Here is a 16,599-nt window from a genome sequence, read left to right on the forward strand (position 1 = left end):
GAGGGGGGCGGGAAGACTTTTAATGAAGGAGGGGTAAAATTGGAACAAAAAATATATAACTTTTCAAACATTTCCCATTTCTCCATACGTTATCATTTTAAAACAAAAATGGCACCATAAGATCACAAATTTTCTTATCTTTCATTCAAGTATATTCGAGCATATTTTTTATGACATAAAAAAAGATTTATGGTGTCGTCTTGTTTTCAATACTATTATTATAGTAGTGCACATGTGCAATATAACATGTACTACAATGTGCATTACATGCTTAAAATTAGCTTTTTGATTCTAGTTTAGCTTTTAGGGTTAGTTTTTTTGGAGGTTTAGGATTAGGATTAGGTTTTTGGGTGGGGGGGGGGGGGGAGGGGGGTTTAGGTTTTTGGGGGGTGGGGGTGGGGGGTTAGGTTTTTTTCGGGTTTATGTTTAGGGTTTAGTTTTAGATTTTCGGGAGGGTGGGGGGTGGGGGGTTTAGGTTTTTGGGGGGAGGGGGGTTAGGCTTTTGGTGGGAGGGTGAATTTAGGTTTTTTTTTTTTTTTTTTTGGGGGGGGGGGGGTTAGGTTTTTGGGGGGTGTCGGTGGGGGGTGGGTTAAGTGGTTTAGGCTTTCCGTATTAGTGCACATGTGCAGTACAACCAAAAAAAATTTTTTTTTTTTTTTGAAATTTTTTTTCCATTTATAAAAAGTAGCGATTTTTCTAAAAAATTGTAAAAAAAAAAATTTTTTTTGTATGTTTTTTAGGTTTTTTTAGTTAGTTTTCGAGTTTTCACAATAAAAGTGGTTTTCATTTGAACCATCCCCTATATATATATATATGTATGTATGTATAGGTATATGTGAGAGAAGGAGAGAGGAGAGAAGCACGACACATCCGGCTATGGGGAGCCGATGTTGCCGAGCCGACCCTATGGGGGACGGTGTGGGGGACCGGCGCCGGTCCTAGCCGGGCCTCAGCCGGCCCCATACCCTTTAGTTTTAAAATAAAATAAAATAAATCTAAATCAAGTATATTATTTTGAATAATCAATCTAACTTTGGTAAGTTAGCATTATTGATTTATTTCAACCCTCCATGTGCCCCACATTCACTTCTTCCTCATAAATCCCCCCTTCTCAAACCCCTCCACCGCACCACCACCACCATGTCTATCCCTGCAACCGTCGTAACACCACCATTAGTCAACGAACTCGACATCGTCATCCCCACCATCCGCAACCTCGATTTCCTCGAGCAGTGGCGACCCTTCTTCCAGCCCTACCATCTCATCATCGTTCAAGATGGAGATCCCACCAAAACCATCCGGGTACCCGATGGATTCGATTACGAACTCTACAACCGTAATGATATTAATCGGATCCTTGGCCCCAAATCCAGCTGTATCTCGTTCAAAGATTCTGCTTGTCGGTGCTTCGGCTTTCTTGTTTCCAAGAAGAAGTATATCTTCACCATTGATGACGACTGTTTCGTAAGTTTTTTTTTAATAATCCCCAATTTTTGAAATACCGAGTTGACTCAGTGAGTCGCGAGTTTAACGAAATATCCCCACTGAGTTCAGAATTTTAAATGTTTTTTTCCCTAAGACGGCTGCTTCGTAAGTTAATTTTCAAATTGTCTCTCCATTGTTTACTGAGTTGACTCAGTGAGGACTTTTCGTTACCGAGTCCGGAATTGCAAACGAGTGAGTCCAGAATCGTAAACGAGTTATTTCTACTGAGTTGACTCACTGAGTTCAAGTCGTTTTTGTAGACTGTTACCGGATCATGACACGTGTTATACATTATGGGTGTCGTAAGTTTTCTTTGATGTTTAATAATATTTTTTGTGTATTGAGTTGACTCAGTGAGTCTGGGATTGCAAAACGAATCTTCTTTACTGAGTTGACTCAGCAAGTCTGAAACATAAACTAGTTTTCTCTACTGAGTTGAACTGGTAACCAGATCCGACACGTGTTATACATAATGGGTGAAATAATCTTCGTTTAGCATTTGTAAATTCTCCTCAATTTTGTGTACTGAGTTGACTCAGTGAGTCAGGGATCGTTAACGAGTTTTTAGATCTCGTTTTTTTGCATCTGAAGTCAACAGTAGCTAAGATTAGAAGAAGACTACTGTGGGCGATGGGTAGGTTGTTATTGTAGACTATGATTAGATCGTGACACGTGTTAAGATCTAGTGTTGACCGTACGATTGTTGGGTTTGTAGGACCACTTAAATTTGTTGACTCTTTCTCAATTATGGGGATCAAATAATTTTGACTTTTTGTTGTAGAATTAGGAATCACAATCAACCCCTAAAGTAGGGAAAAGTGGAAAAATCCCCATATTCTTTGACTAGGAATAGTAATTTTGCACTAAACATTTTAACTATCTAGTATCATGTGTGGACCTCATATATAGAATGCGGGTCAACCGACCGCGTAGTTTTTTCAGTTTCGTATGATACGTATATATTACGATCGGAAATTACGGCCTTTTGACCGTCCCCGAGAGTCTTGAGTGCTGACCTAGAGATTTTTAACTTAAAATGTTGTATTTGAAAAACAAAGGCGAAAAAAATGAGTATTGAATTTGGTTCAGTTATACATGATGAATGGTTATTTTTACGAGTATTACCGATCATTTTTACCTCTAAAGCCACATTGTAGCTTTTAGCTTTTATTGGGTTATCATTAATTACATGACTCGACCTGATCCAAACCGAAGCTTTATTTGTCGCCTTGTCGGTAAAAACAATCTTGGGTACAGTATGGATCTTGTTCATCATGCTTAGGCTGAACGTTGTGGGGTGCCACCCACTAACGCCCCACCCTCCACAGAGGATTTGGCGACCGCTAAACCAAAACCCATGGGGGCGACACCCAACTTTCTCCTTATTTCGTTAAATGTGCTAACTGCTAATGCCCAAGAGGGCTAAATCAGGTGGGGTCCACCCCCAATGCACCACTAAACCTTTTTTTGTTTTTTTTTAATTTAATTTTTAGTTACTCCACAATGCATTAGTTAAAGGTGGGGTCCACCCCCAATGCACCACTAAGCCTTTTTTTGTTTTTTTTAATTTAATTTTTAGTTACTCCACATCGCATTAGTTAAAGGTGGGGTCCACCCCCAACGCACCACTAAACCTTTTTTTCGTTTTTTTTATTTAATTTTTAGTTACTCCGCAACGCATTAGTTAAAGGGTTGCTTCCTGCCTATGTGGCGCTGACATGGCCTAGGAACCAACACTTTTTGGTTACTCCACAACGCGTTGTCTTAGCTCTTCTTTTCTGTTTTGATTGTGAAATAACCCGTATAGCCCGATAGCCTCGGGACCACCCTCTGACAATAAAGTCAATATGTATAATTGTCTATATACTATACATGTATATATAACATGTAAATGACTTTATGAGAGGACCAATGCTGCAATTCGACTTGTAACTAATGCATGCAATTTGACTTGTAGCCCGATCTTTTGGGACCAGTCTTAGGACCAGTTTGACTTGTATGAATAAATGGATATGGATGTTAGAAGAAAATGACGTTTCGACATTATAGCATTAATGCAATCTATTATATGCATGAATGTTAAATTGTTAATTTAATTATTTTGAATTGAAATGAAGGTTGCTAAGGATCCAAGTGGACAAGAGATCAATGCATTGGCACAACACATTCACAACCTGTTAACACCAGCAACGCCCTTTTTTTTCAACACATTGTACGACCCGTATAGGGAAGGTGCCGATTTCGTTAGGGGGTATCCCTTCAGTTTAAGGGAAGGTGTCACCACAGCCATTTCTCATGGCCTTTGGCTTAATATCCCGGATTATGATGCCCCGACTCAACTCGTCAAGCCTCGTGAGCGCAACACCAGGTCCTATTTTTGTTTCAAGTCAAGAGTGTTTTTTTTTTTTTTTTTTTTTTTTTTTTTTTTTTTTTTTTGTCTAGATATAAACAGATTATGTTTCATATCATCTGAATATTCGGATAAATCAGTTCTGAATAACCGACTCTATTACAAATTTGCAGGTATGTGGATGCTGTTTTGACCATCCCAAAAGAGACCCTTTTCCCTATGTGTGGGATGAACCTTGGTTTTCATAGGGAACTCATCGGGCCCGCCATGTATTTTGGGCTCATGGGAGACGGTCAACCCATTGGTCGGTATGACGACATGTGGGCTGGTTGGTGTGCTAAGGTATTTTAGTTTTTCATTGAATCATTTGTTTCTAGAGGTTGCATAGTGGATGGGTCAGGTCAGGTTTGATCAAAACGTTCAAATTTTTAAACGGGTCGTATCAGATTGGGTTGGCCAGAAACTCCTTATGTTCAATAATTCAAAGTTTTTTACAAACAAACTCTTTATTAAAGAGTAAATTACGTTTTTGGCCCCTGTGGTTATATTACTTTTAATATAGTAGCCCAAAATAAGATTTTTTAACATATCTGACCCCATGGTCTCTATAACTAACCATTTTGGCCCCCATGATCTCTAGACTTAGGGGCCAAAATGGTTAGTTATAGAGACCATGGGGGCAGATATGTTAAAAATTCCTATTTTGGGCTAATATAGTAAAAGTGATATAACCACAGGGGCAGATATGTTAAAAATTCCTTTTAGTTTATTAAAAAGCTATTTGGGTTCATATATTGATCAAGTTAGTGTGAAACTGTAGGTGATATGTGACCATTTGGGGCTAGGAGTGAAAACAGGGTTGCCATACATTTGGCATAGCAAAGCAAGCAACCCATTTGTCAACTTAAAGAAGGAATACAAAGGCATCTACTGGCAAGAAGACATCATTCCATTTTTCCAAAACGTCACGCTCCCGAAAGAATGCACAACCCCACAACAATGCTACATCGAGCTCTCGAAGCTCGTGAAGGAAAAACTTGGCCCGATTGATCCTTACTTTGAGAAGCTTGGCGATGCCATGGTTACCTGGATTGATGCTTGGGATGAGCTTAACCCGTCAACCGATGGTGCAACCACAGCCAAAGTCGAGCCTTCTAAATCCAAGTAGATGTTTACTCGAGTAACGTCAACTTGCATTAGCTCACTGTTTTTACTTTCCTTTACTGTTGAAATAATGCGTTTGTCACCGGCTTTATATAGACTATTTAAGCGAGTTTGTTCGAGATACATAACTTATACTTCTATCTATGAATGTATGATCATATTGTCATTTTTGGTTGTGTTTGGATATGCATTTTAAAAGGGTATCGTTTGATTTTAAACGAGTAGACGACATGAAGTTAGAAACCATGTAAGAGTAAACAGGTCGAGCTGGTCATGAGCTACTTGAGATCCGCTCGATGAAAGCTCAAATTGAGCAGAGCTTGAAAAACTACTAACGAGCCAAACCTAAGCTCTAGATATATAACTCAAAACAAGACGACTCTATACACTATAAGTAAAACAAACTCAACTCAACTCAACTCGTATGCATTGGCGAAGGATAATGGGTGCCCGGGGGTACACCCGCCCACCCCAATGTTTCGGTTAGAAGTGTATATGGTCTGATTTTTTGTCCGAAAATTTTAAAATTATATAGGATCGCCCCCCGATTATTTTTCCTAAATAATGGGTAGTTTGGTAAATATATTTTAACTCTTATTTTATTTGTTTAACCCTTGATTACCGACCACACAATAAAATAAATATCTCACAAATAGCTTCATGATTTACATAGAAAAAGAAATTGTTGATAAGTTTGATTCGGAAGACATATTTGATGAATTCAAAAATCTTAAAGGTTGCCAGGCTGAGTTGTAATTCTTCGTCTAGGTTTCATTTATCTCGTATCATTATATATATAGGTCTTTTGTTTGTTATACAATATTTAGTTTTTCTATGTGCAAGAACAGGTCATTTGAATAAATGAATTTTTTTAGTTTTATTTGAAACTATTATTATTTGACATGACCTGAATCGAATAGCCGACCCGACCCAAAACATAATGATAGGAAAAATTTTTTGGGTCCCATCACTTTACGCCCCCTCGAAACTTTTGGTCAAGCTCCGCCACTGCTCGTATGCCCCCATCGACGTTTCTAAGAAATGTAACAATAGTAAACCTAAGCTCGAGTTTTAGACTAAGCACAACACAAGCCAAATCAAGCACTCACTAACTAAAACAGGCTCGACTTGACTCGTTCACACCCTAGACTTTTCACCGCAAAATCTAACAATAGCAAACCCAAAAATTCAAAAAACAAGAAAATAAAACATAAGAAAAAACATTTGGATTAAAACTCATGTTGGAACTAGAATACTTTTGTGTTCACTACTACACTCTAATGCAACAATAGCAAGTGCAAACACCACTACAACTAAACTAACAAACCACTTCCCAACACAACCACCACCACCACCCTTCACCGCGGCCACCCTTCCCCCCCTCTCCGCCACATCCAACTGCGATGAACCCGTACAAGAACCACCACCGCCACCACTCTTCACCGCCGCCCTTACACCCTTCCCCGCCACATCCAACCGTGATGAACCCGTACAAGAACCACCATCACCACCACTCTCCGCCGCCGCCCTTACACCCTTCCCCGCCACATCCAACCGCGATAAACCCGTACAAGAACCACCATCACCACCGCTCTTCACCACCGCCCTTACACCCTTCCCCGCCACATCCAACTGCGATGAACCCGTACAAGAACCACCAAAACCACTCAATTGATTGTACTTATCATAATTTTCAAAACCCTTGCAGGAAATCTCTGTACTAACTTCACTTTCTTCATCAAAATCAAAACATTCACCATCAATTCCATTAGCCTCTGCTTCATTTATCTCAACTGCATCTTGATCATGGTGTCCTGAATTGTGTGAACACTCTTTTGCAGGCGAATATTCGTTCTGCAACAGTGTCATGAGTTCTTTGGGTGAATCCTCGTACGGATGAAAGACACGGTGGTCTCCGGCGACGGTGGTGGTGGTGGAACTCCGGCGATTGGATCTGGAAAATGATTGTTTGATGGAATCCCATTCTTTTTGGAGGGTTTTGAATTGTTTTTGAAGTGGGTCGTCTTGTTGTTGTTCATCGTACATCGAGAAAACTGTTTTATTGGAGATTGTTGCGGGATTTGATGAACTCGTGATCTGGATTTGAACCTTGATTGATATTTGATCCAACAACAACGGTTGTTAGTAGTTTTTGAAAGTGGAATATGGGGTTGCCTTATTTGGGTTTCAAATTATTTTATTATTATTTTGGGTTTAGTTTGGATACCCTAATAAATAATTACTGGAATTTCATTTGTTTTTGAGAAAAATATTCGGACTTTAATTTGTCTATTTTTCACCTTTAGTCAACTTTTTAAAATTACATTTATAGTCACTAAGTTTTTGAATTTCGTTTCTGAATAGTCCTTGACGTGGATGAGTGTTAGTTTTTGATGTTAGGTGCGTGTAAAATGACAAAAATACCTTTAATGTCAAATTAATAACAAAAAAGTTAAAAGAAATATAATTAATATTTTACAATTTTTGTAGGACCCACAACCCACCCTATCTACTTCATCTTCCTCACAACACACCCATCTACCCCCCCCACCCCACATAGAAATCACAAACGTAAGAAATAAGACATCTGAATCAGGGTAGGGTGGGTGGTGGGTCTTACATAAATTGTAAAATATTAATTATATATTTTTTTAACTTTTTAGTTATTAATTTGACAGTAAGAGTATTTTTGTCATTTCACATACACCTAACACTAAAACTAAAACTAACCCCCATCTACGCCAGGGACTATTTGGGAACGAAATTCAAAAACTTGGGGACTATATGTGTAATTTTAGAAAGTTGGAGAATATAAATAAACGAACACGAACGAATGTAAATAAACGTATATGAATACATAAACGAACATATTATCGAACAAAGTCGAATGAACAAGACCTTTGTTCATTTGGTTAATTGAACGAAATTTCTTGATCATGCCTTTTCATTTATTAAAGGCAAATTGGAAAATAATAATCCCACCATTGTGAAATTGGCCAATAATAATCCCAAGTCAGGAATTAGCCAATAATAATCCCACCTCGTCCATTTTTGGAAAATAATACTCCAAATGCTGACGTGGCACTTTTGTCGTTTAGTGATTGTGGATTATTATTTTTCAAAAATGGACGAGGTGGGATTATTATTGGCTAATTCCTGACTTGGGATTATTATTGGCCAATTTCACAATGGTGGGATTATTATTTTCCAATTTGCCTTTATTAAACGAACGAGTATAAACAAACTTTCCGTCAAACAATTTCCGAACTCTTTGCTACCCCTTCCGTTTATTCTCACCCTCACTTTACATACATAAAACAGAGCTACCACTCACACTCAGTTGCTTGCTTCGCTCAATAGCATAATATATGGGATTATATATGGGGGCCTAACGAACCCTAAATTGTTGAGCTACCACCAAATTAACGACAGTGTTGCACTCATCCACTCGATTCGACAGTCATTCCTCAGGTAATCAAACACCTTCTGTCGTTATTTACACACCTTTCAATTTTCACAACTGTGTTTGAGAATTAACCTGTGAGTAAGCTAACCCTAATTTTGGTTCTTGAGTCACAATGTCGAGAATTGATGAAGTTGAGTTTGATTTTGATATTTGGCAAGTAGTTAGTTAAATCGTGTATATCTTATTACTAGTTAATGATTATTAGTGTAGAAAATGTTATTTGGAAACAGTTTAGAGTTAAATGCCATTTTACTCCCTCTGGTTTGGGTCATTTTGCCAGTTTAGTCCGAAGGTTTCATTTTTTATCTGTTCCAAAAAGGTTTCACCGTTGCCATTTTAGTCCACTGGTTTCACTTCATCCATTCTATTTTTTCTGTTGTTAACGAGAAAAGGCAATTCGGTCATCTTGGTTTAAAAAAGCGCGCTTTAAGCGAGCTTAAAGCGTGAGGCGCTGAAGCGCTGGGAATGTCGCTTTTTTTGCTCTGAGGCGTCACAACACGTGAAGCGTTTTGAGGTGAGCTTTAAGCGCGAAGCGACCTTGGTTTGAGGCAACGCTTCAGCCCAATCAGGTGCAAAAAACGGTGCTCAGGCGCAGCACATAAGTTTTAGAAAACAAAAGGTAACACTAATGACCATTAAAAACGAATCTGAGTGCAGCGTGCAAAAACTGCCTCACGCACGAGTTCAACCAACTATTAGCTACATGATCTTATTGAGTGATGTTGATGGAGATGAATACGTACTTGATTATGATGATTATTGATTAAAGACTATTTTTATGTTTTAAGTGTGTTTCGACTTTAATTTATGTTTTAACTATGTTTTTTATGTGTTAAGTGTGTTTTTAATCATGTTTTTGTGTTTATTATTGATTAACAAGTAGAATAGGTCATATTGATGTGTACAATATATATATATATATTTTTTTTAATTTTGAGCGCTTCGTATGTGTGAAGCTCTCGCTTTGTGCTTGAAGCTTCGCTTATAGCTTTTGGAACCAAAACGCTTCGGAGCGCCTCACGCTTTTTTAAACCAAGTCGGTCATTTTATATGTAATCTTTGATTATGTGAAGGTTATACACTCACTACATTGATCACTAAAATGGCGTTACCGACAACTATCTAGAAGGGCAATTCGGCCATATAAAATGACCGAATTGCCCTTCTCGTTAACAGAAAAAATGGATGAAGTTAACCCAGTGGACTAAAATGGCAACGGTGAAACCTTTTTGGACCTACAGGCGAAAAATGAAACTTTGGACTAAACTGACAAAATGGCCCAAATAACAGGGACTAAAATGGCATTTAACTCAATAGTTTATTAAATATTTTAGAGGCAAATTATATATTTGTATCTGTGAACTTGAAATTGGTAAGGTTGTTATATGTGGGATTGTTGTTTAAATTTGAAGTTATTTCTTATGAGGAATGATCTTTGATTATGTGAAGGTTATACACTACAATGATCACTAAAATGGCGTTACCGACAACTATCGAAAAGCTCGACATAGACGTTCTTCAGAACATACTCGCCAGGCTTTCGGCTGTTGATTTTGCGTCTGCTGATTGCGTTAGCCGCTCGTGGAACCATGTTTGCAGTCGCATCCTTTGTCGCCCCAAGTTCGCCTCCGCATGCTCGAACAATCCTTCCCTCCTTGTAACTTATTTCAATCGCTAAATTATACACCAGTAGTAACTTATACTCTTAATCATGTCATGTAATCATTTTTTTCTTTTTGTGCCCCAATTTTCATTAGGTTGCTATTGAAGAAGTGGCAAATGAAGTACTATCGAAGCTAATTCGTCCTCAATTTGCCATTCTTTCCGTCGGAAGTTTGTTCAGTATGCAAGAGGCTTTCCAACTCGTATGTTATTGAATTTCAAACCGATGAATCTTAACGAATTTCTGTGAATTTATGCTATCTTTTCAAAGTTTGCAAGGACGAGTCATAGTTGTCAATAGCGATCGCTATAGCGAATAGCGTAGCGTATAGGTCGAAGGTCGCTCAGTAGCGGAACTAGCCCAAAAAATTAGGGGTATCCTAATTTTTTTTAGGATCAGGGATATCCTTTATATAACGGAAACGGAGTTGAGGGGTATTTTTACACTACGGAGACGAGGTTGAGGGGTAGCCCGTGCTACCCCTAGTAATACTATAAGTCCGCCTCTGAGGTTGCTACAGGGTATGTAGCCATATATATAGCGGGATTTCAGTTATTAACTTATTATTATTATTATTATTATTATTATTATTATTATTATTATTTTTAAATATAAATACCAATTAAATTTAGCTATAAAATAGCTGGATTTTAGGTTTTTGTTAAATATACATGTAAAATAGCGTGTATACCAAGGTATTTTTATATACTATACATATAATATAATATTAATTTTTTTTCCTGATGTATCCCTATTTATAAAACAGTGCCTGCTATTTATCGCTATTTGCTATGTAGCATATAGGCACCTTATCGCTATTTGTCGCTATTCGCCATTAACAACTATGGGATGAGTATCAAATTGACATAAAAAATCATAACATACAACTTGCTTTGATTTTTCATATTTTGATTTTACGAATGAATTATAGATTACTACAAAACTAAGCTCCAAAATTCCTGTCATTGTCAACTGGTCCTCTGGATTTATTGGAAGGGATGCATTTTATGAAGAATTCAAAAAGGTTTACTATGCTTTCTACTCACATATTTTGTATTTTTTTTTTTTATTTAGTAAATATGTTAATCTTTAACGTTAAGAAGATAGTCATTCAAGTAACCTACAGATTCCTAAATTGGAGAGTGGAATTAGAGGAATCGTGTTAACTGTTGGATGTGTACCAGGGATGAAAGTAAAATCAATCTCGCTTCAAAAGCAAGTTGAGGTAGTAAATCTCAACTTTGTCGAACACAACATTAAACTTATCATATGCCTATAATTGTGTGTGTGTATATATATATATTTATATATATATATATATCTCAGGAGCACCCACAAGATTTCATGATTGACAAATTCGTAACGGACATTTGGGAGTTCTCGACTTCTATATCAGGACGTCAATCCCCTGCTGCCTTAATGATTTTCAGTGTAAGCACGTGACTTCTTTGTGTACGTATTATTAACTTTATACGACACTTTTTTCAAGAACCTAATCTTGTTGCATATTTTATTCTCATTTGATTTATTAACAGAGAGAGCATCCTCATGTAGGCATAAATACTGTGGAAAAACTCGGTGAGTGTACTCTTGTATTAGCAATAGATCAGGGACTTATTATAAGTGTTTTTGTGGTTTTAATATTTTATATCTCTTCTTTGTTTTAGATTATGCCATGTCACCGGAAACTGTCGTTGTTGGTGGTTTTTGCTATGATTTCCGACATACCGCCACTGAAGAACTTGCTTGTGATGCTGTTGCCTTGGTATTTGTCGCAGATAGGAACAAACCTCCCGGTAAATTCAAAATTACACGTTTTAGATTTATTTTATTTGTTGTGTTAATCCGTTGCAACGTCATCAATATATGATTCTCTTATGAGCAGGTATTGGGGAAACTAAATTTCATGCGGCATTGTCAAGTGGATTATCACCAGTGGGACCCACATACAGGGTGGATTCTGTTACAGAGAAGTATGGTTGTATGGCCCATCTCATTGTACACAGAGAAGGGCCGTTTGAAGCTACTGTATGTTGTTCATTAACTTAAGTTAGTTCATTATTACCGCATAAATGAATTATTTGTAGAGAATATTTATTGTGATTATAAATTTGGCGTTCTAAAAATAGGAAATGGAGGAGTTATCTACTATGTACATTGGGGTAACTAAAAGAAGGAAATGTTCCGTCGGGCAGGAAAAAGAAAAATGGATGACGTCTCTTGCATTCCACCGAATTCTATCGTAAGATAACTATTTCCATCTCGTTTTATAATTTTTATCTTTTTCTATAAGTGATTACATATGTCATTTATCATAATTGGTTACCTTCAATCTGAAATTGTAATCGGATAATCTATTTCAAAACACAACCTCGAAACACCCCCCCCCCCCCCCCCCCCCTCTTAGAGGTAAGGCTGGCAAATCGTGTCTTAACAGGTTTCTGACGGTGCGCACAACATAAGTTTCAAACATGATTACGACTCGTTTAACTACTTTCTACCTCATGTTTATAAAACAGTTTTATGTACAAAGATGAATAAATCATAGATCCTAACATTGTAATTTTAATTAATTTAAAATTTTCAAAAGCCAAAGGGTGTATTTTTCAGTCAAACAGGTCTAATCGTGTCTTAACAGGTACCCAATTGCCAGCCCTACTTAGAGGTGGTGGTAAATAGGCAAAGACCTGTTGTTCTTTTTTTTTTTTTTTGCAAAAGCAAGTGCGCAAATTGGTTAGAAAGCTATAATTTTTCAGTGATAATTATCTATTACCTAAATGACTTAAGAGATTTTGTGCATTAAAAATACACTTTTACCCTTTGATATATTTCCATTTTAATAATTAACGGGTCAAAATTGTCACCTCTAACTATGCTCATTTTCATGCAGCACAGGAACGGACAATGAGTATTTTCTAGTCGAAGACGTCGGTGTCAAAACAGGCGACACCTTTCAGTGTTACCTCACAGATTCCAATACCGCTAGATCTTCTACGGACAGTGTCTCTAACCTTGTGAGATCTTTCAATGGCAGTGATAAATGGGAGGTATCCGGTGGTCTTATTTTCGCTTCTATGCATCGTGGCCAACCAAATGGTGACAGCTCCCTGTTTTTGGAAAACTTACCTGGTGTGACATTCGCCGGGACCATGTGTCTGGGTGAAATGTGGCGGGGCGATTTAATCCCACAAGAATCTCAAGAACAAAAGTCGGCTCAAGGTTGCTTTTTGCACCGGTACAATGCTGTTTATTTAGTTATGTCTTACGCCCCATAGAAAAATGAAGTATATGCTGTTTTCCTGTTGGACTTTGATGTGATGATTAGATCTAGAAACCGACTGCTTGATGGAATCAATGCATAAAAAAACGTTGGTGGAGACAAGACGTTCTGTGTGCCTAGTATCCTTCCTCGATGAGATTTGTCCCACCATCGTAAACTAAACGTAACATTAGTGACTTTGATACCTTTTATAGCTTTTGGATCATCATACCAACCAATATCTTACAACTACTGATGTTGGTGAAACTAGTGATTTGTGCACGATGGCGGCTACTAATCTGAACTCCCGTGTTTCAACAAAACCGGTTTGGCCAAACCGGCCAAGAAAAAATCCGGTTAGAACTGGTTTCAGTTAAAAAAAAAACACGAAATGTTCTCTAGACTGAGATGATGACAACTGCATTTTATGGGTATTCCACTTTTTATTAAGATTATTTGTATCTGTCGAGTCCCCGAATCCCGGTGGACAGTCAACGGAGCTCGTCAACGTTGCAAAGGTCCGACGTCGTCTTCAGTCTTCCTACAAAAAAGAACACCGTTAGCCTCATCACGGAGGACCCCGGAGGGGGAATCCGTGACCAAGCTCCGGCGTGAGAATAAGTAACTTTGCCGGAGAATGAGAAGCTTATTCCGACGAGTATGTGATCGCCAAAATATCCTCAGTGGTGTGAATTCTAGGCTACGTGCCTTAAATGTGATCCGAAGGAATGTTCGGAATAAATGTTATGAGTGTATTTAATATTGGGAGTGTTAAATTCATACCTTCAATGATGTCTCTCTAACTCTTCTCCTTATATAAAGAGCTTTACTTATCTTCTTGGGAGATACCGTTCCTCCCATCTAACAGTTTAATCAGTCTATTGGGGAACTCAGACACGTGTCTGAGCCCCAATGGTTAGATGATTCACTCATTAATGATGCCAGCTGCTGGTGAAGTACTGTTTCCGGCGAGATCCTCTTTCTTTCATTTCGAGCAATTAATGATATCTAAGAGATATCACATCCTTTTTCCCGCCACAATTCATAGTCTCCTTTAAGAGACAAAGCCGGATGTGGGCCTGTAGGCGAGCCCAAATAAAATGAGAGCCCAAGACGAGACCACTGAGCAATAAGTGGGCCTCGTCGTCAATTAATGATATCTCAGAGATGATGACAACTGCATTTTATGGGTATTCCACTTTTTATTAAAAGATTATTTGTATCCAAAGTCCAGGAAGTAAAATGGTACTTTTTTGGGCCTAAGGGATTTTTAAGTTGGTTGGGCCAGAGGCCGACTAATATAATTAGAAGAAGGCCTAATTGTTTATTTAATTTTTTTACTTTATTTTATAATTCTTGATATTTATACTAATCAATACATATTTGCTAATCTTGGGTTAGCTCACTTGGTACAAGCTTTTACCTTTTAGTGAAAGGTCTTGAGTTTAATCTCAAGCAAGGAGTAGATTAGGATTTATATAGTGTAATTTAGAAGTCTATAAGCTTTGTCATTAATAATAATAATAATTTTAATAATAATAATAATAATAATAATTAAAATAATAACAAGCATATTTAAATGGGCACCTTTAAACTTATTGTATCTTTTTTTTTCGACTCATTGCGTCTTTTTTCCTCGACATTATGTTATATTTCTGGGCTTTGTGTTATATTTTGCGATTCATTGTGCCTTTGTACCCTTCCTAGATTTAGGAGACTTTGTAGCATAACTTTACCAATATTGTGCTTAGCCATCAAGAGGTCTTACCGATTCAGAGGTAGCATATTTCTAAAACTTAACTATTAAGAGGCTTTATAAATCATTAAAATGTGTGTTTTCCGTGAAGCAAACACACTCTACCTCTAATCGATTTAGAGGTAGTTTCAGAACTGAATCATTCAAAGTCTGCCTAACAACCCCTAAAACTATAAAGTAGCATCTAACACGTTAAATTTCAAAGTTTGCTCGTAAATGTGTTTAGTAAATAAATAAGTTTTGATATAAAAAAATAATAAATGGTTAAAAATGTTTGCTTTAAAAATGATAAGTAAATGAACATGCAATTTTCTCAAAGGGCGTGGTTGAAGAAAAAATGATACATGATTTATTATTAGTATTATTATTATAGTTACAAATTACAAAATAATAATATAAAGATACATGATTTATTAAGTTAGATAGGTTAAATTTGATTAGATATTGATTAGTGTGGTGAAATTTCTTACCACTTGTTCATTGAGGAACGTAATAATAACAACCTAAATGAATGCGTTTTATTTGCATTTTAACTCAAGTTACCTCTATATTAGTTCGGTGATAATTACCCACACTTGTAATATCATCTAGGAATTTTCGTTTCGGGTGCAAACTATTTTGATATAAAAAAAGTCCCGTAACATTGACAAATTATAACGTAACATTGACAAATTATAACGTATAGTTATTAACAGAAACAACCATGATCAGTTTGATAAAAAATAACAAATCATAACGTATAGTTATTGACAACAACAATCATACTTAGATGATTCCAGTGGCGGACCCAAGATTTTTTTCGAATGGGGTCCACCTTTTTTGGTATTCAGATTTTTCACAACTATACGTTTGAATTTTCGGGTCGGTCGTCGTTCGGGTCAGGGCAGGGAGAAGAACATAATAAAATACAATATCATAACAAATATATATAATGATTACTCATTAGGAAACACAAAATAGAAATAGAAGTACAATGTCTTTTAAAATGAAAAACAAAACTTACAAAAAAATTCAAGTTTTAACAAACTTACTCACAAATTCAAAATTTAGATTCATAGCACACAAATGTTTACATGGTAATTTGATTTCTAAATTCAAATAAACTACTTAAACAACAAATCCTGAATGTCTGGCTACTGCTGCAGCCCTAACTTTATAATTTGGATTTAAAAAGACAAAAAGCTACGTTGCAGGACTTGAACTTGCAATCTTCTTGGTAAAGCAATCATGGAATTACCACTGCACTATCTTTCAACTTGATACTATGGGTCCATCTTATTATTTTCAAGGGGTCCTTTAGAAAATTAATATATCGACTCTACTACATTCTTTAAAAACATTGGGGTATGGGGACCCCGACCGACTCTATGTGGGTCAGCCCCTGGATGATCCGGTATGCTAACTATGGTTCAGAGCCAGTGACAGGACCTAAAATTTATTTTCTGAAGAGAAAATA

General features: G+C 37.0%; 2 protein-coding genes across 3 annotated transcripts; both read left to right on the forward strand.

Annotated features, from left to right (window-relative positions):
• Positions 1-1,039: 1,039 nt before the first annotated feature.
• Positions 1,040-5,175, forward strand: LOC110899035 (UDP-arabinopyranose mutase 1). Its single transcript, XM_022145898.2, has 4 exons — positions 1,040-1,464; positions 3,603-3,853; positions 4,009-4,177; positions 4,656-5,175. Exons 1-4 carry the CDS (start codon positions 1,141-1,143, stop codon positions 5,001-5,003), a joined length of 1,092 nt encoding a protein of 363 aa, XP_022001590.1. The 5' UTR covers positions 1,040-1,140; the 3' UTR covers positions 5,004-5,175.
• Positions 5,176-8,222: 3,047 nt separating this feature from the next.
• Positions 8,223-13,618, forward strand: LOC110899034 (F-box/LRR-repeat protein At5g63520). 2 transcript variants are annotated; one of them, XM_022145897.2, is made up of 11 exons: positions 8,223-8,470; positions 9,915-10,122; positions 10,223-10,330; positions 11,060-11,152; positions 11,255-11,353; positions 11,455-11,559; positions 11,664-11,706; positions 11,796-11,924; positions 12,014-12,156; positions 12,258-12,370; positions 13,019-13,618. In XM_022145897.2, the coding sequence occupies exons 2-11, from the start codon at positions 9,928-9,930 to the stop codon at positions 13,401-13,403; spliced, it is 1,413 nt and encodes a 470-aa protein (XP_022001589.1). In that variant the 5' UTR covers positions 8,223-8,470; positions 9,915-9,927; the 3' UTR covers positions 13,404-13,618. The 2 variants fall into 2 exon arrangements, with proteins under 2 accessions (XP_022001589.1, XP_035845499.1); XM_035989606.1 differs by lacking the exon at positions 9,915-10,122.
• The last annotated feature ends 2,981 nt before the right edge of the window (positions 13,619-16,599 follow it).

This window comes from Helianthus annuus, chromosome 4, assembly GCF_002127325.2.
Source record: "Helianthus annuus cultivar XRQ/B chromosome 4, HanXRQr2.0-SUNRISE, whole genome shotgun sequence".
NCBI lineage: Eukaryota > Viridiplantae > Streptophyta > Magnoliopsida > Asterales > Asteraceae > Helianthus > Helianthus annuus.